At 41.8% G+C, this 24,037-nt stretch overlaps 1 protein-coding gene across 9 annotated transcripts in view; it reads right to left on the bottom strand.

The window, feature by feature from the left end:
- The window catches only part of LOC308481226 (cation channel sperm-associated auxiliary subunit beta-like), a 48,651-nt gene that overhangs the window by 10,440 nt on the left and 14,174 nt on the right, over nucleotides 1-24,037 (bottom strand). For all 9 annotated transcript variants that reach the window (XM_081013319.1, XM_081013318.1, XM_081013321.1 and 6 more), the window contains 15 exons: nucleotides 23,088-23,206; nucleotides 21,829-21,861; nucleotides 19,734-19,800; nucleotides 19,242-19,288; nucleotides 17,577-17,729; nucleotides 16,025-16,177; nucleotides 15,089-15,233; nucleotides 14,211-14,362; nucleotides 12,769-12,911; nucleotides 11,715-11,911; nucleotides 10,704-11,030; nucleotides 8,505-8,644; nucleotides 5,739-5,948; nucleotides 3,522-3,632; nucleotides 2,001-2,111 (listed from right to left, as the gene is read on the bottom strand). In XM_081013319.1, the coding sequence (XP_080869445.1) occupies nucleotides 2,001-2,111; nucleotides 3,522-3,632; nucleotides 5,739-5,948; nucleotides 8,505-8,644; nucleotides 10,704-11,030; nucleotides 11,715-11,911; nucleotides 12,769-12,911; nucleotides 14,211-14,362; nucleotides 15,089-15,233; nucleotides 16,025-16,177; nucleotides 17,577-17,729; nucleotides 19,242-19,288; nucleotides 19,734-19,800; nucleotides 21,829-21,861; nucleotides 23,088-23,206 (2,108 nt within the window). The remainder of the gene's footprint in view (nucleotides 1-2,000; nucleotides 2,112-3,521; nucleotides 3,633-5,738; nucleotides 5,949-8,504; nucleotides 8,645-10,703; nucleotides 11,031-11,714; nucleotides 11,912-12,768; nucleotides 12,912-14,210; nucleotides 14,363-15,088; nucleotides 15,234-16,024; nucleotides 16,178-17,576; nucleotides 17,730-19,241; nucleotides 19,289-19,733; nucleotides 19,801-21,828; nucleotides 21,862-23,087; nucleotides 23,207-24,037) is intronic.

Here is a 24,037-nt window from a genome sequence, read left to right as displayed (position 1 = left end):
CTGCTATGATTAAATGGGCACAAGATCTTGGACATAATATTATGTTTGCTGACTGGGAACAGTTGTGGACCACAGGTATGAAATTTACGGCATATAATGCCTTAAGAGAGAATATTATGAAAATGATATACAGGTGGTACATGACACCAGTCAAGCTTGCAAAAATCTACCATTCGCCCGATAATAAATGTTGGAAATGTAAAGAAAATGAAGGTACATTCTTTCACCTTTGGTGGCGTGCCCAAGGATCAAGGCTTTCTGGGAGATGATATATAACGAATTGAAAAAGGTATTTAAATATACCTTCTTGAAGAAACCAGAGGCCTTTCTCCTGGGCATAGTCGGCCAATTGGTGCCAAAGAAGGACAGAACTTTTTTTATGTATGCTACTATAGCAGCAAGAATTCTCATTGCAAAGTATTGGAAGACACAAGATCTACCCACCTTGGAAGAATGGCAGATGAAGGTGATGGACTATATGGAATTGGCGGAAATGACTGGCAGAATCCGAGACCAGGGAGAAGAGTCGATGGAAGAAGATTGGAAAAAGTTTAAAGACTATTTACAGAAATATTGCAAAATTAATGAATGTTAGAATGATGTCGGATAGAAACTACGTGGTCTTTAGCCGAAATGTTATAAGGGAATATGAAAAAAAATGGTTTATTAATAGGTAAAAATCTAAAATTACAAATATTTTATGATTAACCATTAGGATACATAAAGAGGGGAGGGATTTGTTGAACTAATAACTGAATTGGAATACAAAAAAGGGAGGTGTGAGGAGGTCCTGGAAATAAGCAAATGAAGGCTAAGTAACGGAAGGAATGAATTGTTTTTAACTGTTTTTATTTCGTATTTTTCTTTTTTCTTTTTTCTCCTTTTTTTGTCTTGTAATATTCTGAAAATCTTAATAAATATCTTATAAAAAAAAAAAGAGAGAGAGGGCAATCGCTGAGGCTCCCGTTTTGACCAGTAGAGCCCGCAGTCCAGAACTCCCAGGTCAGCTAAGTGCGGTGGTGGGGTGGCAATGGGTAGGGCTGGGCGAGCCAGAGTTGCTTGTTGCTGCTGCCAGTGCTGGGTCCGGTGGCAGCCTGGGCCTGACTCTGCAAGGTGCAGGGTGCAATCTACCTCAGCACCTAGCGGATCAGAGCCATCGTATGTTGCCGATGAGAGCAGGGCCCATCGGCAGCGTCGGACTGGCTCTGCATGGATTTTAATTGATTTTTACTTATGGGAAGACAGCTGCCCCCTTGCCCCCCTCTTGGCTACGTCCATGTGGGGTGGGCTAAAGGAAGAACACAAGGTCAGAAGAGGGCCACGGTTGGGAAAAGGTTGGGAAACATTGCTCTAAAGGATCAAATTCTTAGATTGAGCACACTCCTGAATATAGCTTTGTCAATGGAGAACCAGATAAGCCTTTGTGGGAAGGAATGTCTTTCACATTAATTTAGGCTGGTGTGCCAGCTGCAGCTTCTTCTGGAAAGCAATAGCCTGGTCACAGTTATCTGGAAACAAGGATTGACTACTGTATTGGGCTGCATCTGGGGATACCTTTGGAGACTGCTCAGAAATTGCAGTTACTGCAGAATACAGCTGCTAAGTTAGTAACTGTGAGTGGCTTAAAAGGCTTCACTAGCTACCAGTTCATTTCTAAGCAGAATTCAAAGTTTGCCTTTAAAGCTCTATAAGGCTTGGGAACCCAGTACCTTGAAGAACCATGGGAGTCTTTAGAAATTCTCCTTGGCATGGCAGAAGGCAGCCAGAGAAAGGATTCATTGGTTACGACGCCCCATTTGCAGAATTTCCTCCCCAGAGATGTTTGCCTGCCACAACATTGTCATCTTCTCAGCACTAGCTAAGGGTATTTTTATCTTCTTAGGTTTCTTAATGTACTGTTATTTTTATATACTTAACATACTGGATGTAATGGTTCCAGGATACTATATAACTCCTCAGAATAACAAACAAAAAGCTGCACATGTAGGCATAGACCTTACCTTCTCCTTGCAATCAGAAAAGGCAACAGAAAAGGACAGCTTCATATTTTCTGTACATCCACATTCAGAGCGATTTGACTTGCCAGCACATTGCTTGTACTGTCCAGAATTCTGTGGAAAAAGTAAAGGGACCCCTGACTGTTAGGTCCAGTCGCGAACGACTCTGGAGTTGTTGCGCTTATCTCGCTTTACTGGCCGAGGGAGCCGGGGTTTGTCCGCTGACAGCTTCCGGATCATGTGGCCAGCATGACAAAGCCACTTCTGGCGAACCAGAGCAGCACACAGAAACACTGTTTACCTTCCCGCTGCTTGCACTTGATGTGCTTTCGAACTGCTAGGTGGGCAGGAGCTGGGACCGAACAATGGGAGCCCACCCTGTTGTGGGGATTTGAACCGCCGACCTTCTGACCGGCAAGCCCTGGGCTTTGTGGTTTAGACCACAGTGCCACCCGTGTACCAAAGAAGGTATAATCAAGGCAATTCTCGACTGTGCTTACAAAGTAGACCAGCATATGCAATGGAAATCATTTGACCTCTGAATCAGTCTATAGTTTTTCAACTATCAGTGGACTGGAGAGCCCTGCGTGTTCAAATTTGGTGGAAAAGGTTGTTAGAAAGAAAGGGAGAGTCAGGGCAAAGAGAACTAAGCAATAACTCTTGTTCCTTAGTGAACAGGAAGCATGATATGCAGTTGGGTTGAAGAGAAGCATTCTCTTGAGCAAGAGACAAATGAGCTGAATGGACATTGGGGCTCTTGGATGACAGCAAATGATTTTGCAGATGAAGTTCTCTGCCTGCTTTTCAGCCTTTCCCTTTTTCTTCTCTATACTCTCCATATTCTTAAGCAGCCTTGATACTGTGGACTTTGAGAGTCTTTAATCATATGTAAAATATCATTATCTTGAATATATGGAATAGTGCAAAAGGAGCTATGCATACAATCCTCTACTGCCTCTTGTTGATAGAACAGGAAAATATGGAGGATTGTAAAATGGGGTGAGGCAGTAGAGTTCACCTAGGGCAAAAAAAGAAAATGCTCATATTGGCTGCTCTGGGTGCTTCAAATTGTTTCCATAGCTCCTAAAGTATATTTACCTTGAGTGTGTGGAAAGTAGTTGGGCAATTGTGTCAACATATGTTCTGATCCTGATCTGTCCTATTACTGCAAAGGTTTGGCAAGTGATATGAGGCGGCAATAAAGTTAAAACATAAGGATTTGAGCCCAAGTTTTCAGGTTATTTTTCTCAGAATAGTATGTGAAAACCAGCTATTTATAGTGGGAAGAAGACAGATGTTGAGTCTATAGTATGTGCAAGCAGGATGCCTAAGTTCTGGCGCAAATTCTATAGAAATGCTCATCGGGAAGTTGAATTTCAAGATTCTCCTCTTTATTAGAAATCTCTTTTCTTAATGTGTGTATGTGTATGTAAAGAACATGCAACAGCACGGAGTGCAAAATGGATAGCAATTTTGAAAAATGCGCATTCTCAAATTCTTACAGGCGTAGCTATGAAGACTTACTTTTGAATTTGTAAAATAATCCCTCAGTTTAGGTTTGCTGGGGTCAGCATTATAGAAGTTTTCTGTGAGTGGAACAGCAATTCCCAAAACAGATGGTGGCCTGTAGTTCACCTGTATGAAAAACAACACATTTTAATGGGGAAAATTTATTGATTATTTGAAGAATTTTTGCAAACAAATTAAATCGTTAGTGGGACTGACATAAAAATGTGCAGTGAAAATCATTTAAATAAAATACAAAGGATAAATAGTAAATAGATATGAATTGGATATGCAGTGATAAAAGATAAAACATAAGTAAGCACAGAAAGGGTCAATGATTTGATATTTTCTAATTGGTTATATAAATTTATTTGTATGATAATCTTTGTAAATGAAAAAAGGGGGAAATTATATGATGAAAAATAAGACCGGTTTGTATCATCTCCCCAACCCTGTATTCATACACTTATTACCAGCAGCACAGATTTCTTTTTTTAAAATAATAAAATTTTATTAAGGCTTTATTAATACAGATGAAAGAACAAATTTAAAAAGCAAACTAATCTAAATGAAAACAGAAAGAGAAAGAGAGAGAAATGCAATCTTCTCTCAAAGGTAGATCTCAAGCCGTGTCTCACACATAAGGGGGTGGTTCTTCCCAGATCTCACCTGGGAGCTTCCCTTCTTCCAGCCTCCCACCCTGGGAGACCTTCCCTTCCCTGCCTCTCACACAGGGTCCTTCACCAGCCAGCCCTCACCTTCATGTGCACACCCCCCCGCATTGACTCAGAGCAGAGGACATAAAAACAACACCACCAAAAGAAGGACCAAAGGAAGGCAGGAAAAAAACATGAAGATGAAAATAATAAAAGAGTGGGAAAAGAACAGAAAGGGGGAAAGGAAATAAAAGGGCTTCTGATTCAAATATCCTGAGAAGAGCTCTGAAGCCCAGACGTAATGGACGCAGAGGGCATAGCACTGCACGTATTGGAAACTCCCCGATGCAGTCGCCATGAGCGGAGGTATCTCTGTTTCTTTCAAGATGTATCTGAATTTGGACTTAAGAAACAGACGTGTTCTGGAAGAAAGAGAATGGTAACCTGCGAAATGAATCAGCCACTGAGTGCCAAGGTTTTGATATGAGGAGAACTCTCATTATCATAACTGGAATGCTACGTGATTGAAGGGGAGCCTTTGCTCTTTTTTTTACATTATTTTTGCTGTGCTATGGATCGGCAAGCCTTCACTGAAAAAGAATCGATTATTTATGGAATGAAATTACTAATGGATTACAACTATATAGGGAATGCAAGAGGGATTCAAGAAGAACTTATAATTTTTTTTACGGAGTGCTTGAAAGAATAGACTGTGTGGAATACTGTGATGATTGGTAACATTGCCAACCAAAGAGAGCTCTGATTCTGATTTATTACGGTTTTGGTGAGACGCCAACTTGTTAGAAAAAACAAGGAGATAAACACTGGAAGTTAATCAGAAGTCGCGGCCGGACCCTGGATTGCTTTTGGTTTCAGAGAGGCAAAATGGAGCTTACCTACGCATGAGTTTTCAATGGAGGGGCAATGTTGAAGAAAATTGACTGATTACAACATTAAGGAAAAGAAGAAGGTAAACAGATACTTCACACAGCTACAGAATATAAATTCCCTCTGCAAGTTAATGGATTTGGATTTATTAAACACGATTGAAAGTCATCACATTAGTGGCTGCTAGAACAAAGGATTAAGATCGGAATTGTGGAACTTGGACTAATTAAGAGAATTGGCGCAGGATCAAGGAATAACATCAACTCCTGATATCCAGAACACGGGATGTTTAATTCGGAACTGTTTAGTTGGCTCTTTTGATTGTATTGTGATTTGGCATGATTTGCCATCGAATTAATGTGGCCTCCATAGGATTGTTATTAATGAAACATTTAAAAAATGGATTTTTAAAAAAAGACAGTTGGAAATGTTGACCCTGCCTTCTATCAGAAGAAAAGTTAGCTTTTACCTGTCTGCTTCACTGACACAGATGCCAGAGAGTGTAGTGATGTCCTCAGCGTCGCTCTCTGTTTCATAGGCCACACTTAAATCCATCCAACTCAGGAGTCTTGTGCCTGGGTGGGGCTTTGGAACAATGCATCCTGGGGCTTCATAGAACAATGGATACATCTGTGCCCCTCCCCTGTTCAGAACATTTAAGAAACTAACATATAGGATTTAGGATCCTTACCGGTAGCTGCTTTAAAAGTCTGGCAATCGCTGAGCCATTTGGTTCAGCGCTGACATCCTCAACTAGCCAGTCCGAAGGAGAGGTTTTAGCAGATAGAACATAGTGCATTGATTTAAGATAGGAGCAGGAATTCTTCAGCGTTAAGACAAGAGTTATCACTTCACATCGGAGAGATGCCACTGCGATAATCACAGCTACGGTGGTTTTACCCTAGGGAAGTTTATGAAAAGGCATAACATTACTTGGTCTCCAACATAGATGAATATAATTAGCTTCTCATCATAGGATGAATCTACACACAGGGGGGAAACCCACCATAAATAAGTCAGAAATTAAATCATTATAACAAAAGAAAACAAACACTATGGAAAATCGGAAAGAATTTTGTTTGTTTGTTTTTTCTCCAGCACTATTTGGTGTTGCATGTTTATAATGCATTTAAAGCGCTGTTTTTCGACTAATGTAGCTGACTCCATAGAGCAGGGGTCAGCAAACTAAGGCCTGTGGGCCGGATAAGGCCAGACGGGCTCTTTAATCCAGCCTGAGGACCCTGCCCGGTCAGTCCCCATGCTAAACTAGCACAGCGCGGCGATTGACTTCCGCGATTGGCATGCAGGTGGCTTTGGATTGGCTTCAGGAAGCTCCCGCAGCCAATTTGAAGCCACGGACGCCTTTGGGCGGGCAGCGACACTGGGCAATTGAGAGCCGTCCCTGGTTTCCTCAGCACACAGGCGGCGAGGCTTCAGATTGGCCAGCGAGGCCATGGACAGAGAGGCTTGTGGGCATGTTGTGGGGCTTCGGCCGAAGCTTGGCATGCCTACTGGCCCAGACCTGGGAAGCTCTTCCAGAAACGAGAGGTGCCACCACCGCTACCGGCTCTCAACCACCGCCGGAGGAGGTAGGAAAGCAGGAGGAGGGGAGGGCCTGGGGGAAAGAGAGAAGCCCACCTCCACCAGTGTGTGTGCGTGCGTGTGCACATGCGTGTGTGGTCCAACCCTCCAGAAGATTTAAGGGACAGTGAGACGGCCCACTGGTAGGAAAGTTTGCTGACCCCTGCCATAGAGCCTTATCCATGCAAGCATGGCTGTTGATGTAAGGCATTTGCATTCATTTCACCAGCACAGCATGTGTGCATTGTACGTACTAGAAGAATTCCAAATTCTGTCGTCCATTGGAATAGTTTTAAGAATTCTCGTATGACAAATGCCTCTCCCACAGGAACATTTTAAATATTATTAATCTAATACTCCAAAACAAGCCTATGACAAACAATATATTCATACCAAGACAAGGGTCACACATCAGGTAAAGTTAGCTGGGACTGGGCCCCATTCATAACAATAGAACTACAGTAGCTTTTAAGCTTTCTCTGCCTTGCTTTGCCTCTGTGTGTGACGGGCCTTGGATGCTCCTGGGTGATTTTGAGAGAACTTGGATGGACCTGTGAGATCTCACAAGAGCACTTCAGGGCTTCTGGAGTCCCAGGATGCTCATGAAGGGGTTCAGTTCCAATGATTTGAGTATACACATTTTTGCAGATATGTAGAATGTTTTGAACTGAACGCCTGTGTAAGATACAATTGCACTGTAGTCATGAATAACTTGCATCCCATTGCTTTCAGTAAGTCTAGCTGTGTCTGTGCTAAACTAATGCTTGAAGATGAGAAGATAAACTGAAGCTGAATCACAAAAGGAGTGTAACACTATGAGTGGCTAGTTTTTATGTCCAGGATCCAGCCTGTTCTAGGTGTTGCCAATTAGTTTCCGGGCCCAATTCCAAGTGCTGCTTTGACCTATGAAGCCTTAAACGGCTCAGGACTATAATACCTCAAGGACCGCCTCGCCCTATAAAAACCAACCAGGACCCTACAGTTTTAACCTTAGGCCCTTCTGCATGTGCCTTCTATACAAGACGTCTGGAGGGTGCCATCACAAAAGCGGGCCTTTTCTGTAGTAGCTCCCCATTTGTGGAACGCTCTCCCTAGGGAGGCTTCCCAGGCGCCTTCATTGCATATCTTTAGTTGCCAGGTGAAAATGTTTCTCAGGCGTTTGGCTGATTAACATTTTATAGCTTTTGAAATGTGCTTGTGCTTGTGGGAGGGGGATTGCAGGCCCGTGCGCAGTGTGCCTTGGGAACTGGGAAGTAAGCAACAAAAACGACATGAGAAGAACTTGGAAATAAATTGGCCATGAGGTTTTGGCATAGGCATTGGGTGTGTATCCCAAATCATCCTACCTGACTGCTGGATGATTATTCACAAGGGTCAGTCCTAGGTTAAGGGTCCCCTCAAGATGCTGGTAAACTAAGCTGACAGCCCCTGGCCACTGAACGGAAGCCCTTGGCCCATCACCCCCACCTCACGTCATCTGGACCTTCGGATTGCAACCCAGACGCCTTTACCAGGGTACCCTGAGATTTTTACATGTCCAACAGGAGAGGCTCCCTCTCACCCCCATGTTACACTAAGTATCCAACCCAATGCCTTTTCCCAGCACACATGCTGGCCCCTCCCTGCCAGCTCACCGCCACACCTACTAACATCTGCAATGAATGCCCAACACATCTACCAACCAAGTCTCATTACTCTACAATTTCTAGGGTTCTGTGAGGAAAGCCATAGCGTAAACTGGTCTAAAACCAACATAAGTTTGTTTTGTACAAAAACATGGGAGAAGATTGCTAACATAGATTTTTGGAGTCTGAATGCACATTAAAGCTGCGTGTACTTTATCAAGGTACTCTGAAAAGAGCTAGTAGCATGTTACCTTTTCAAAAAATCTACTATGAACAGTGATATCGATTAAATTGCTATTGTTGTCGTCAAAATAAATTTTTGTGCTCACATCCAGTAGAGAAGGCCTTCCAATTGCAATGTACATTAGCCTATTATGGAACACATTATACGCTGTGGAAGGAAACAACAATGAGAATAATGTTTATTTCCAATATTTCTTTCCTGTAGAACAACCTCACACAAAAGGCAAAACTTAGCTCCACTCTGAGACTGCAGTTGGGTTGCAAAATACTTGAGGATTTTGGCTGATTCCAGTGTACCCTTACTTCATATACATCTGTGTGCATATGCACATCAAAATGAGAAATCCATATGAAAGATCTACAGGCAGGATGGGAGTCAATAGGATAAAAATATATGTAAAATACATTTTGTTGAATTTCAGTTAAATTATTAGAGTGAGGATCATAACTTATAAATAGTTGTATAAAGATCTGTAGGCAGGATGGGAGTCAATAGGATATCCCGCTAGTTTCCAAATCTATATGACATATACATTTTGAAACAAACCTTTCTTCAAAATGAAGGGGAAGGTGTTCAAGTGGTTGGTAGGTGGCTACCTCCAAGCCCTGATTTTCTGGGCCCATTCCAGTTGGGTCTCATGCCCGGTTCTGGCACAGAAACTACCTTGGATGCCATGTGGAGTGACCTTTACCAAGACAGATATGGAGGGGAGGTGTGACCTTCTCGGTTCTCTTGGAGTTCTCAGTGGCTTTTCAGTACCATTCATCATGGTACAGTCAAACGTTGGAACTTGAACGTTGCCGAACGTTTCAGTTCCTGAACGCCAAAACCCAGAAGGAAGTGTTCCGGTTTTCGAATATTCCTCGGAACTCGAACATCTGTCCGGCTTCCACTTGAGTGCAAGAAGCTCTTGCAACCAATCGGAAGCTGTACTTTGGAATTTGAAAGTTTCGGAAGTTGAATGGTCTTCCAGAACAGATTACGTTCGAGTTCCGAGGTTTTGTAGAAAGCATCTGACAAACATAATGAATAAACAGATCTGTTCTGAAGAGTTTATACAAATGGGATTACAGTGGTGCCCCGCAAGACGAATGCCTCGCAAGACGGAAAACCCGCTAGACGAAAGGGTTTTCCGTTTTTGAGTTGCTTCGCAGGACGAATTTCCCTATGGGCTTGCTTCACAAGACGAAAATGTCTTGCGAGTCTTGAGATTTTTTTCCGCTCCCCCCCCCTTTTTCTAAGCCGCTAAGCCGCTAATAGCCTTTTAGCAGCTAAGCCGCTAAGCCACTAAGCCTTTAATAGCCGCTAAACCGCTAATAGCGCTAATCCGCTAATAGGGTTGCTTCGCAAGACGAAAAAACCGCTAGACGAAGACACTCGCGGAACGGATTAATTTCGTCTTGCGATGCACCACTGTACTTCATCGGCATTTAATTTAACTAAAGGTGCTTGGCAGGGCTCATCCTGTTGTCATTTTTGTTTGTTCTAGCAACAGCACTATTAGCAATCAAGATGAATTCCTTGCAAAAAATAACATATTTTCCAATATACCATCAATTAAGGATCGAATAAGCAAATTGAAGGCATTTGCTATTTCAATGGCTGAATTAATACATATAACAAATTGGACTTCTCATTGGGTATACAGAAGACAGGAGTGCCTGGCGTGCTCTGGTCCATGGGGTCACGAAGAGTCAGACACAACTAAACAACTAAACAACAACAACAATAGGGTATACAAAGAAATATAAAATGTTATCGAGTGCAAATCTAGGACTTGCTATGCTTTGAAAGACGGAAATATTAAGATTTATTATTGCACACAGAATTCTGTTTGGTGCTTTTTTTAGATATTTGTGAATATATCTGCCTTTTAATTTATTTTTGAAGGATTGTTAATGGAATATAGTTTTGGATACAAATGACCAAATCCTTCTCTCTCTCACACATCTGCAAAAATTATGGAAGTCGGATAAGCTTTGATAGTTTATTTGATAAATCTTGGTTATAATTATTTTTATTATTACATTTTTAAAAGCAATCATGCATATAAAAATATATGTAAAATACATTTTGCTGAATGTCAGCTAAATTATTAGAGGATTATAATTTATAAAGAGTTTGCTTTCATATGATTTCAAACACTTTCAGACATTTTATAGAGAATACTGAAGAGTGGAGAGACAAGAAATATATGCAGTCTTACCTACATTAACTGGAGTCACTCTGAATTTAAATTCCAGCTTTGACCCAATATCCAAGTATTTAATGGCATGGCGTGGTAGGTCATCAAATTGTTGTATTGTATATCTACATATGTCAACAACAATTTTCCATTTTCTGGCATTTGCAGTGCCAAAGTCATACAAGAACCACCTCCCAGGTGGAATGTCTGTATTTAAAGGCACCCTATTAGGCATAGTAGCATCTCCTAAAGCATTTTGGTCATCCACAACTTGAATAATGAAGAAACTGCTACTGCCTGGAATCACCACTGTTTTCTCAAGATCGGTTGGTTTAAATATATTCACACCTGGAAAACAAGAAAATAATGAAAACATCATTCAATGTGCAGAAGCTGCATTTCCCTTTGTTGCTGCTGCTGCTGCTAGGAATATGCTTAATTTACACAAAAGATAAACTGATCTGAAGCTATGGCTTCTTTCATATAAAGTTTAGATTCCTAATTTTTGACAGACTGCCACTACCTGTGTGACTCTCCTAGTCAACAGCAGCCCTGTAACTCCCACAGCTCATGAAACTTTCTATTTTGCCAGAAACCTCAGAAATGAAGGCAGTGTCAAGTGAAGGCTGAAATCCCATGCTTCATTCACAGGCTGGAAATTGGGGGCTCTTTCTCTTCTTTTTATGGGGCTACCAGATTAACCCCTTACCTTACTTTTCTGGGATACACCTTCCGTACCCTTTCTTCATTTTGCCATTTTGTCTCCATAAGAAAAGTATGAATTTACACATAGTTGGAGACTGATTGGCTGGCTGTTGATTTAGGAAGGGGATCTAGTAGAAATAAAAATGACTGGATGGCGAGGAACATATAAAAGAGGCTACATAGGAAATTAGGAAATGCTGGGCATATTCATTAGATGAATAGTATTCCCTACAATTCTTTTCCTATATATTTCCCCACTTAAGTGTGATTAGCATAAGCCAAAGACCCTCCTTCCAAAAACTTTTCATTATCAGGTGATGCACAAACCTGGAGAAGTCAGCTGAAGCCTGTATGATATACTGCTCCCTGTAGGGGGCAAAACTCTTAAAGTATTTGCTGTACAAGGGCTAGCAGTTTTAGATTCAACAGGAAACCGATCTAGAACATCTACCAGTACAGATGATATAAAGCCCGGAGGAGCTGGCGTCCTAAAAACCTCTCTGATTATACACGATCCTCCTGGCCTAAATTAAAAAGAAGCATACATTTAATACCACCTTGATGATGTCAGATCACACATCTAATGAATTTTAACGAATTTCGACTAGTTCCTAAGATTCCCTTGCTGGAAAATAGTACTAAGAGAAAATTGTGGTTTCAAGCATGTCAGCTGGCACAGGGCTGCTGTTCAGCAGCTATTTCTGATCTTTTGAATCACTATGATTTTGTATTGAATTGTAGTAATTTTTTGATGAATTTGTCTTTAGCTTTATATTCTCCTGTGCTTTGAATTTACTACCATGATCACAATGTCTGTTAACTTGTAATGGTATTATTGTTACTGTGAGCCACTTTGAGCTCAACAGTTGTTGTGGGGAAAGCAGAATACAAATATTAAATCAAATCACACGAAAATACCCCTTAATCTCCAAGTTAGGTACACCCAGTAGGTACAATATTTCATGGGCCATATTATCTGAACCTGTTCCTTCTGGCTCTAGCAATATCACATCCCTGGAAGACAGCAGATTCCAGTAGTCTTTGCTCCCAAATGTGGTGGTGGGTCCCCATCCCCCACAGATTACACACTGCAGAAACCGTTTCCAATTTCCTACAACACACACATCACCTACTGATATATTTTTGAAGCCTACAAGTTTTGTTTGAAACTTGTATTACACGGTATACATCACAAATGTTAGTACAAAGTGGTTCTAAGAGCAGGCAGAACAAGAAAGTGGCAACCCTCTGAACAATTTAACCAAATTAGAGAGATGCTATTTTGCTATATTCTGTAAAATAGCAGGGTATATTAAAAAGAAAAACCGAACAGACCAAGACATTGCTTGTTAACAAAACATATGCTGTTATTGATACTTACCCATAATCTAATCTTTTGCCGCTTTGCAGACTACTGAATCTCTCATGTTTTGTTATCATCCGTGGCTCGTGGTTTAAAAGTAACATTTGCTCTTCAGTGATATACTGTACAGCCAAAGGAAATTCAAAACCTAAGTCAATATCCTGGAACAAAGTGAGAAAATTAATTATATTATTTTTTTCATGCGTTTATAGATTAAAAACTTGCTAAACTAGCTTAGGAAAATTGCTAAACTAGCTTAGGAAAATTAAAAGAAAAAATTAATAAGAAGAAGAGTTTGGATTTGATATCCCGCTTTATCACTACCCAAAGGATTCTCAAAGCGGCTAACATTCTCCTTTCCCTTCCTCCCCCACAACAAACACTCTGTGAGGTGAGTGGGGCTGAGAGACTTCAGAGAAGTGTGACTGGCCCAAGGTCACCCAGCAGCTGCATGTGGAGGAGCGGAGACGCGAAGCCGGTTCACCAGATTACAAGTCTACCGCTCTTAACCACTACACCACGCTGGCTCCACACCACACTAAGGGATAATTTAATTTATAATAGCAATCAGAAAAGAAATTGCTTAGAAACTGGTAATTAAGCAGCACAGACATAGCTGCAGTAATCACAAAGTAATACTGATATTACAAAATTTCTCCCTAGTTTCTCTTAAATTTCTAATGAGTACAAGACTACGTTTTTAAAAATCAGTATTTGCTCAGGGTACTGAAGATAATGGTAGGAGTCAGTTAAAGCTAAGCACTTTCAAGTCCCACTTGAAAGAAGTGAAGGAGTTGAAGGTGGCAACTTAGTTGAAGCATTATGTGACTTTGCCTGTGCTAAGGGGGTGGGGCAAACTCAATGGTTTTCTGAAAGTTTCATTAATGCAATCCCTCGGCATATAGGGCACATATACAGGAAATATGGTTCGGACTGAGTTATTGGGACTCGACTGCGCCGCTGAGGCCCACCGCCTTTCAAGGTGTTGCTGCCAGGCCAGGCAGGAGCAATAGCCAATGCCCAGACTGCCAGCTTTAATGGTCCTTCTTGGCAGGGAATCGACCAGGGTTCCTGGGACTGGGGAGAGATTTCCTGCAATGACTGGAGCACGTGAGGCCAGAGCTTGAGGGACCGCAAACGTCGCCCCCACTCCCCCCCCAGAAAGCAGTGAGCAGCTATTTTTTTTCAGGAACAAAAGAATTATCTTTCTTGATTTAACCTATTATAATGGTGGCTTTTCTGAAATCAACTGTTAATTTTTTTTTAAAAAAAGAATTATATCTATTATAAGGATATCTAGATAGTGGTGAAAAAATGCTGGATTAATGACTCCACTGTCATTTCTAGCACTAGCTTCCTACTTTGACATGATGGAAGAGTGAAGGTTTGTCCTTAACAAGAACAACAATTATTACAATCTAATAGACATTTTTCATTCACACATCAAAAGCATCCTTAACCTTCAATAAAGTGTCCACATCTACACTCGTCTCTTTTACAAATGTGGCAATTGAATCATTCAGAGAAATATGATATAATATTCCCAGGTGGTCAAAGTACATGTTGAAGATACCCTTTGCTGGAGGGATAAGCTTGGCATATCTCGGTGAACCTACAGAAAAGGGGGAATATAATAGGTTTCTGTGATGAGGATAAAGTATATCTAAATTATCTAAATTTTGATGAGGATAAAGTATATCTAAATTATGCAACTTCAGACAATAGTTCCTAAGGGCCAGGATCTAACAAGGTCATATGTGGTCAAATACTTTGAAGCATGCAAGGAGGTGTTGTTCCTTTTTGGAAGAAGCTCCTTGTGCCTCATGGTCTGAATGGATTGATCTGCAGTGGAGGGTTTTGGAAGGTAGATTCAGGGTTCTGCAGCAACAAATGAGTGGATTAAGAGTCTCCAAGATCCACTAGAAGATTGCAACAGCTCTTTGGATCCCAGCCAACCATACTACACTATGATATATCAGCAAGCAGAATGCATAGGGCATTTATTCCCTGGAGATTAATGTGAAAATAGGGGCATCAGGAGACAAGATAATAGCCTTTGCTGTTGGTCACCCAAGTTCCTGCAATCTCACTTAAGGTAGAAGTCATAGAAGATGCAGTGCATCTATGTCTCTAGTCTACATGGTTCTTGGTTTGGGCACCCTTAGGGCTCCCTGGTTCTGCCCAGCAGAGAGTGAATTCCTTAGGTGCATCAGGTGCTTCCATTTGTTTCTCCCTATCTAGCTATGAGAACACATAGGTTGGGGAATCTGGTTTCTCATAATCTCATATTTGAGTCTTCAATGACTGCAGGAGACTCCACTTTTTAATGTTTTCCTACCTGCCTTAGTGTAGTAAAGGTTTGCCGAGTCAGTCACAAATATAATCGCTTGGGTGTAAACACATGAATCTACCTCTATAATCGTCTCAGAATTTAAGGTGAAAAATGGTATAAAAGTGGCGCCTCCATCATAAGAAATCCACACCTAAAAGGGAGGGAGAGAGACAATAATGAATATTGTTTAAGAGATCTTTGTTGGCATCCATCTGTCTTGAGAGACAATGGATTGCGCCTCTGGGGGTGAAGTCAAACCACTGTGTTAGCAGCACTGAAGTGACCTAATAATAATAATAATTTATTATTTGTACCCCACCCATCTGGCTGGGTTTCCACAGCCACTCTGGGCAGCTTCCAACAAAGATTAAAAATACATTAAAATGTCACACATTAAAAATTTCCCTGAACAGGGTTGCCTTCAGATGTCTTCTAAATGTCAGGTTTATCTCTTTGACATTTGATGGGAGGGCGTTCCACAGGGCGGGTACTACTACCGAGAAGGCCCTCTGCCTGGTTCCCTGTACCTTTGCTTCTCACAGTGAGGGAACTGCCAGAAGGCCCTCTGCGCTGGACCTCAGTGTTCAGGCAGAATGATGGGGGTGGAGACGCTCTTTCAGGTATACTGGGGTTTTTTAATGTTTAATGTTTTATTATGTTTTTACATACGTTGGAAGCTGCTCAGAGTGCTGGGGCAACCAAGTAAGATGTGTGGGGTATAAATAGTAGAATTATTGTTATGGAATGGGGCGTTCCTATTTTCATCAGAGAAATGTTGGAGGATGTGTGACTTCTGTGTCTTGCTTCTCAAGGGAAACACGGCCGCAGGGTGAGGGTCTGGAACCCCCAGAATCCTACTACCGATTGACAGAGGTTGGGGGTTGGCATGCCACCTTTTCAACACTATGTGCCAGTTGTTAATACACCTTCCTTCTTACACACCTGATTGCCATATGCATACAGAAAATGGCTGTTTGTGTGAAAATACAATCCTTTTGGTATAAATCGCAGATCTGGAAACCAGAAGGCTGGGAATTTTCTTTTTTTATTCATGCTGCCATCTGTTAACTTATGCACTGATATCAATGCCCGATTCTAGGAAGAAAAAGAAGGAAACACAGTTAAACATATGCATTATCAAAGAAAGAAATGATACAGCAGAAACACAGTGTCCAAGCAGAGTGTTAGAACTGGGCAGGTATAGTTGCCCTAACAAGAGCCAATTTATACTTGGTTAAGACCTTCTCATTGCCAGGAAGGCGTTCATTGAAGGGAAGGCCCTGGTTCATCCCTTAGGCATAGCTAATAAGCACTTTCTGAGATGCTGGGACCTCTAAGTTCAGAAAAGAAGCTGAGAAAAGGGAACATACATGAAGTGCTGGCTCAAACAGCTGCCATATGGAGCCAGAACTGCACTCAGATGGGCAGAATGCCCTTCTGCTGCAAGAAAATCAAGTAATCCAAGTACGGATTTCATTTTCTTTTCTACCACACTGCTGCTTCTGCCTCTTCAGGAAGTGCTTGTTAGACAGGCCTCAAAGTCCCAGCAGGAGTGAAAGCTTAGCCCTGCGACCGTGGTTGCCCAGGGTCGTGGGTGCCATGCCGCATGCTTGGCCCTGACACCAAAATTTGTGGGTGCCTGGCCCCTTCATGGGGAATTTTGTGGGTATTTGGGCACCCAGGGCACCAGGGAATTGGCACCTATGAGCCCAGATTCGGGACTTTTAGTTAGCTGAATGCCCTCGTGCCTCAGACGGAAGGAAAGACTGGCCAAGAGCAATTAGACAACAACAACACACTTTTACTGACCTTAAGAATGCAGTAGAAGAGGTGCCCAGATGCAATCTATCTGGGCACTTCCTCTGCCTTCTAAGAGGCAATCAAAAATATATTGCCTGATTATTGTTCTAAGGGAGGAAGAAGGCACCTGTGGCATTTGTAACTGACAAAGAAGAAGAGATGTTTTAGAAAAGACAACAATTGCAGGGATCAGAGCACCAGAAGATACAATGCCTCATTTTAAAATGTTTCCTTTTTAAAACATCACCGTGGCCATTGTTTTGAAGAAAATATCCAACATATATATTGGAATCATGGAACCGAAAGGGAACAGAAGGATCTATAGTCTTCAGAAAGGCATTCATAGACTACCTGTGAACTTAGGTGAACTGTGGAAGTTTATGTGTTAATTAGTTAATTAATATCCCACCACTCCTCCTGAAGGAACTCAGCTTGGCAGTGGGGTGGGGAGGGAGTTGAGGCTATTGCAGGACACAGTTTTGATATTGGTGGGTCAGCCAGGGAAAATGGGGAGAGGGGGCTTTCAATCAGTTGTCCCATCCATTGCGAATTGCCCCCTTTCTAATTCAATTAAAATGCTTTCACCAAACCATAAATCACATCACAAAAAATGAGAATCCATTCTAAACAAGAGCAGCAAATTGCCATCTGTTCAGAGGTATCAATTAAAACAGAGTCCTTTGGTGCACTGTACCTGTTGAGATAACAAAGCGATGCCAGTGTTCTGTTCATAATCAACGAGAAAAGAAACCACCCGTCTGGATAAGTGCCTTTCACCTTTCATTTTGTGAGGCAAGCAGCTGTGCCATTTTTGAAATGTATCATTGCTATAGAAACAAGTGGATTCCTGTTTTTTTAATTAAAAAAAACAAGAAGAAGAAAAGGATGCAAAGCAATCGATTTAGAAATATATCATTGTTCGAATTTAAAAGCTTTGCTAGAAAATCCACTGAGCTCTGAATATACAGGAGTGGCTAGTGGGAAGGGGCAATGGTGTGTACCTGGCCTCCTAGCAGGACAGCCACTGCCACTGACCAGGAGGGAGAAGTGGAGGGCCAAGGCAACAGAAAGGTCAGAGCTGTACGGTGCACCAACATGATGATATTGATGATGATGCACCCATGCAGCAGTGGTTTCCCCATTACCTTGCCCCTCCTGTCCTCCTTCCTGGTAAGTGGCAGCAACTCGCCGTGTCAGTGCTCCACTCAGCAGGCCTCTCCTGTATAAAGCAAGCAAGAAGCAAAGCAAGAAGATTTTACAAGAGCAAGGGCCAAACTGCACATTATTGATGCTTTTTAAAAAGTACACACAGGTCCTACTAACCAAACACTATGCATTCCCTGGAAATCATTCCATGGGCAAGCATTCACATCATTTCCATCAATTCCTGTGCAAACGTTTCTAACCGTGGTTTTTGTACGATCTCCCCCCACCTCCACCCCAGTCCCATCTCTCCATGGTTTCTTCCTGAGATGGCTTCAGCTTAACAGCAAAAGAAAGACAAAGTGCTGCTCTGATTTGTCCGATCTCTCTCGCTCCCTCCCTGCATGGTTTCTTCCCCCAAATAGCTGCCACTGACTAGCAAAGCAAAGACATGCAAGGAGTAAGAAAGTGGGTAAACTCCAGATGTTCAGATATCTGAATCTGTGGAGTGCATAGTGAAGCATAGAATAATTCTTTAATTTGGACATTTTGTGAATTTTTGCATGGCTAGCAGGCAGAAAGCAGGGCCTGTGTATATGTTTAAACTGGCCATTTTTATTTTGAAGAAAAAACTGTTACAAAATGCCTTCATCTTCATCTTGCCTGGCACCAGTTTTCTTCTGCTGAAAATCACTCACCTGTGACTTCAATTTTCCTGCATAGCATCCGCAGAGGCAAACTGAAGTGAGGTTGATAGAATTTTCTGCCAGAAACTGTTGTGGGGCTGAGAAGCCTGGATCAGAAGCCTGTTTTGGATTGGGGCTCTGAACCTGCTTTTTTGGACCCACAATACTGAACCAAAGGCCCTGGTGAATACAAGGACGTGCGGGGACCCCAAACAGTGACTCCTCCAAAGCCCTCAGTGATCAGGTAGTGATCAAAAGGTTGAGATGCTCCTTATGCTACAAGGTAGGGCTTTGTAAATAAATACAAGAACTTTGAACGTATCCTAATAGCATATGGCAGCCAGTTCCCTCAAAGCTCTGATAGCGACCACAAAAGCTTCCAGTAATAAATTGCCTCAACTGTCTTTTTGATTTCTGAAAATTAATTTGCTAAGGTGGCCAGGAAGTCAAATTATGTACTGAACAGAATGCACCAAACCTCAACTATACATCGGCAAATTTTCATAAGGTTTTATCGTCATTTGCCTTACCTGGCTCAATGACTTATCTTTGTTGAATGACAGACTAACATAGTCCGCTGCAAGAAAAGCAGAAATATATTAGCTACAACTCAGTGCTTGCACTTCTAAAATATAGTTTACAAAAGGCATCAACCCAGTTTCATGTGAACAGTTAAAAAGAACTCAGGGTGAAATTTTGAAATTATTTTTGTGACATGCCTTAAAATATATAAGTGTGTATGAGCGGAGAGGCATGCTCTCTGCCTTGAGCTGGTTTATTGCAGGAAAGCATTGCGGGAGCGCTCTTTGCCTCCACTTCCACTATGGAGTTTTGCAGGGTGCTATTTTGTCCCCCATGCTATTCAACAGCTACATGAAGACATTGGAAGCAGACATTAGGACATTAGATGACACAGCTATATTTCTCCATAACGTTGGAGAACCCATGGATTCAAGTTACACATTCAACACATATAAATCACTTTTTCTTTACCAATCTGGCTGAGTCCCTGGTTTCCTTACTTTCATATAATTCTTTATTAGCTAGACACTGGCGGCTGTACCATATATCAGCTTTAAGATAATCATCCTGTGGGCAGAAAAAGACAAGGAAATACTTAGCATGCCAAGTGCATTTGCATAGTATAGCTGTTAAGATTCTGAAAGGGTCTGCTGAGGCACAAGTCGTCCTTTCTAACTATCACACATTGCCTAAAAACCTCTGTGGAGCCAAGGAAGACAGTGGACAATACTGCCAAATGTCAGAAAACAGGACTAGCTTTCTAGTTTCTAGTGGCAATGCCAGTGATATTAGTAGTGGTGCTGGTGGTGGAAGAACTCAAGAGAATTGATGGCCAAAAGTAGACAGAATTACAGAGATGTCAGAAGCAGAGCAAGATGTAGTTGAGATACCAACTTCCCCAAGATCTCATTCCAGCTCCCAATGATAGTCAGGAGAAAAGAAAACTACCCCACTGCCTCTTTCTGTTCTTCTCATGCAGCACAGAATTCTGATTTAACACATTGACAGCTGTTTATATAACCTTGTCAGGGAATTCACAGATCAAAGGATAGCTATATGGCTTCAATGGGACCCAATTCCTCTTGTCCTCTGAAATTATAGCACACATGTGGAAACTAGCAACTGGAACTATACAATGCACTATCCTATGTCTTGCTTTCAAAACTCACTGCTTTATCACAGTAATTTATATACTGCTTAATTGCAATAGCCTCTAAGCAATTTATAAAAGTTTTTGTGAGTTATAGCTCTATTCTCTGTATTAATGGGAATGGGCCAAGAGGGATCCCTTCCCCCAACCCTCATTCAGCTTGTTACTCCAGCAATCTCCAGGATGAGTCTGTGACTGGGACAAGAGTAAAAGGAGTTCATCTACACACATCCCTCAGCACTTCAAAGTTCACAGTTCCTCTGTGAACTGTGTCTGTGATAAACCATTAGTAGTAGTACTACTAGTAGTAGTAGTAGTAGTAGCAGTAGCAGTAGTAGTAGTAGTATACCACCCTATAACCTATAACTCAGGGCAGTTCACAACATAAAATTTCAATAAAATAACACAGAGTACATAATAAAAATGAAAACAAAGACGGCCCAATAATTCTCCTGTCTACAAACCACGCAGTTGGTCAGCATGGGGGGTGGGGGTGGAGAAATGAAGTTCAGTGTCTTATGAGAAAATAAAAAGCAAGGCGTTGGCTATCAAGCTACTGATTCCTGATGCTGTGGGAAGTTAGGGAGTGAAAAATAACATTCTGATGCTTGTATAGCTGTGTGGCTAAGAGAGCTGGAGTGTAAGGTGCACCCTCCCATTTTGTGCCTTTGGCATGACAGTTGTGAGAGCTGTCTTAATTCCATATTTATGCCTGGCAGGCCTTAAGTCCTCCCTCTGTTTGCTACCTCAGCGTGGTTCCCGGTGAAGGAATAACTTGTCCCATTGTGGTCCTTCCCTCACGTTGTCAAAAAGTTCCTTCCTGAGGCGCTGTTTGCTCAGACCCCGACATTTGTGGATCCTCTGTCTAACGTCATCTCCCAAGGGGAGCCATAAAGCCACCCAAGGGTTCTGGTGAGCTAGCCAACCTTTCTTCCCTGTGAGTTTTCCTGTCAATTGTGTTGTCGCTGGAAAGCTATGTTTATTGGGCTCTGTGTGTGTGCCTGCAAGCTTCTGTCTTCTATGTGTCATCGAGGTGGGTGAGGGCATGGAAGCAACACGGCTGACTTGCAGGCGTCAGTTGCCTAGCATACAGAGATTGCATTGTGTCGGTGCTGGGGTGGGTGGGTGTATCACAATATATTGCTATGTTTTCTCTCCTTTAGAGTGCTGCCATTTACATTTGAATTTGCAGCTGGAAATGCATAGGATTCGGACAACACATTTGATGTCAATACTAAGCCAATGTTAGCATTCTGCCCAGTGTACCAGGGTCTCTGGATTTCATTGTTAGGATCTGTATACTACATGATTTATGATCCTTGGGACACTTATTTCTAAAAGGCTAACAAAATGAATGCCAGAAAGAGTTTCAGAAAACATTATTTGTGAGATGTTAAAAAACACACCACTGAGAACAACAAACACAACATTTAGCAATTTCTCACCATTTCAAAGCCACATAAGGTTGGTTTGCCGAACTGAAATAAAACACAGTAAGACCAAATTGTATGAATCATCACTTTCTCCCACACTTTTCACAAGCAATTTCACAAGTATATTACTTTACATATTCATTTACCACTTACACTCAATATTATTAACATGATCATTGGTTGTTTTGAGTGACATAAGAAGCCTGCCTCCACCAACAGCCTGGGGCAACCTAGCCAGGGCATGTACTTTTCCTGCGAGATAACAGGAAATAAGCAATAGCTACAAACCAACAGCTAAAACACCTAAGGAAATCAAGTACCATACCCATCACTAAAAAGAATTCAACAATGGTGCCAGCAAAACTCTCTGGGGAGAGGGTTCCAAAGACAAGGGGCCACAACAGAAAAGGCCCTGTCACAACCCCCTTCACTTCTAAAGGTAGCACTCCTGAAGCAGGGCCACAGAGATTGATCTTAATATAAGAGGTATCTATTAATTGCAGCAAAGCTACTGTTGGTGCAAAGAAAAAATAGGTACACAAAGGAGAAGTCCTGGATACCAAGATCCAAGTTTGGGGCAAGTACTCTTTATTGAGAGACCCCAGCAGATATTTAAAATCACAAAATATGCAGCAAAAGTGAAGCATGGGAATATGATAATAATTTTTATTATTTATACCCCGCCCATCTGGCTAGGTTGCTCTAGGCTGTTAAGACCTTTAAAATTTGCCCTTTCAAGTTCCTTCCAAAGTTTCCCACATGTTTGGTAAGGTTAAAATGGTTCACATACAAATTCTCTTCAAAAGTCTGGTTCATATGCTTTTCCACACATCAATCAGAAATGTTGCACAGGCAGTAAAATTTGGTTTAGTTCCAAAGTGGTGAAAGTTTCTAAATTATTGATATAGGAACACAAGAATGGCTTGTGAATGCCAGTGCCAAGCTGGAGCAACCAGCTTAGCCTCTTCATACACTTAGTTCATCAGGTGAACTGGGGAGAGAACAATTAGTACACAGATTAACAATGCAATCCTAGATGTGTCTACCCAGATGTAGTTATCACCATGTTCAATGGGACTTACTTGCAGGAAATGTGTATAGTAGGGTTATAGTCTTAGGCTGAATGAGATTGTCTTCTGAGCAGACATGTATGGCATTGGAGATCTTCCAAACTTAGTTTTTTTGTAGTATGCTTACCAGTGGTTTTTAAAACATTAGATGATTGGGGGGAAGGGACACAGGGATATTTAGAAGTGCACATATGTATGTACCTGCAACAGCTTTCCAGTTTTAATGCGCAGATCATCGCTGATAAATAATCCTAGTGAGGTGAGGAGTACAAGACGAGTATTTGTTACGGTGAGATCCACAAGCGCAAGTCCGTAACAATCTTGAGGAGAGAAAAGGCACTGTGAGTAACCTGAGTTGCATCTCTCAGACTTCCATCATTACTTGTTATAGACATGGCAAATTACACCCATATTGAGACACCCAGATCTGTTGGGCAATCCATGCACCTGATATGCATTTGAAGAAGGTCTAGATCTATGTGGTTTTTAGAGAGGGTGGAGTGATGAAATCTGCTTTTTCGAACCCTGCTCCTCTGCTGCATTAAAAAAAAAAAAAGATATAGCAAAGGCAAGTTCAGGGGGCAGCAAGAATAGAGGCTGACTCTTCTGACCTTGCCCATCTGACTTTGTTGCCCCAGCCACTCTGGGTTGCTTCCAACACATATAAAAAACAATAAAACATTAAACATTTAAAAAACCACCTTCCCTATACTGGGCTGCCTTCAGATGACTTGGGGGTCAGATAACTCCATACCCTCCAGTATTTCTCTGATGAAAATAGGGCTATCCTAAGAAAAAGTGGGGCATTCTGGGATCAAATCAGAAACCGGGACAGCTCCTGTAAATCTGGGACTGTCTCTGGAAAATAGGGACACTTGGAGGTTCTGCACTCCAGAGTAAAAAAAATGGCAACCCTGGGAACCACAGCTGAAAGCGGCAGTAGCCCAACATGCCAGATTCAAGGCTGGCATCAGTCAAAAGCCCTAAACAGGCTGTAGAATCTGACCTGTCAATCCCACCCCAGGGAGAGAAGACCCTAAATGCTGAGGGATGAGGGTTCCCATATCCAAGAAGCTGAAATTTGGGACCCAAGGAGGCAGAGATTCTTTCTTATCACTGTCCAAAGAAAAGGGATGAGGGAGGGCTCTCCA

The sequence above is a fragment of the Podarcis pityusensis genome (assembly GCF_964106645.2).
Source record: "Podarcis pityusensis genome assembly, chromosome: 1".
NCBI lineage: Eukaryota > Metazoa > Chordata > Lepidosauria > Squamata > Lacertidae > Podarcis > Podarcis pityusensis.
This window is presented reverse-complemented; position numbering and strand designations above follow the sequence as displayed.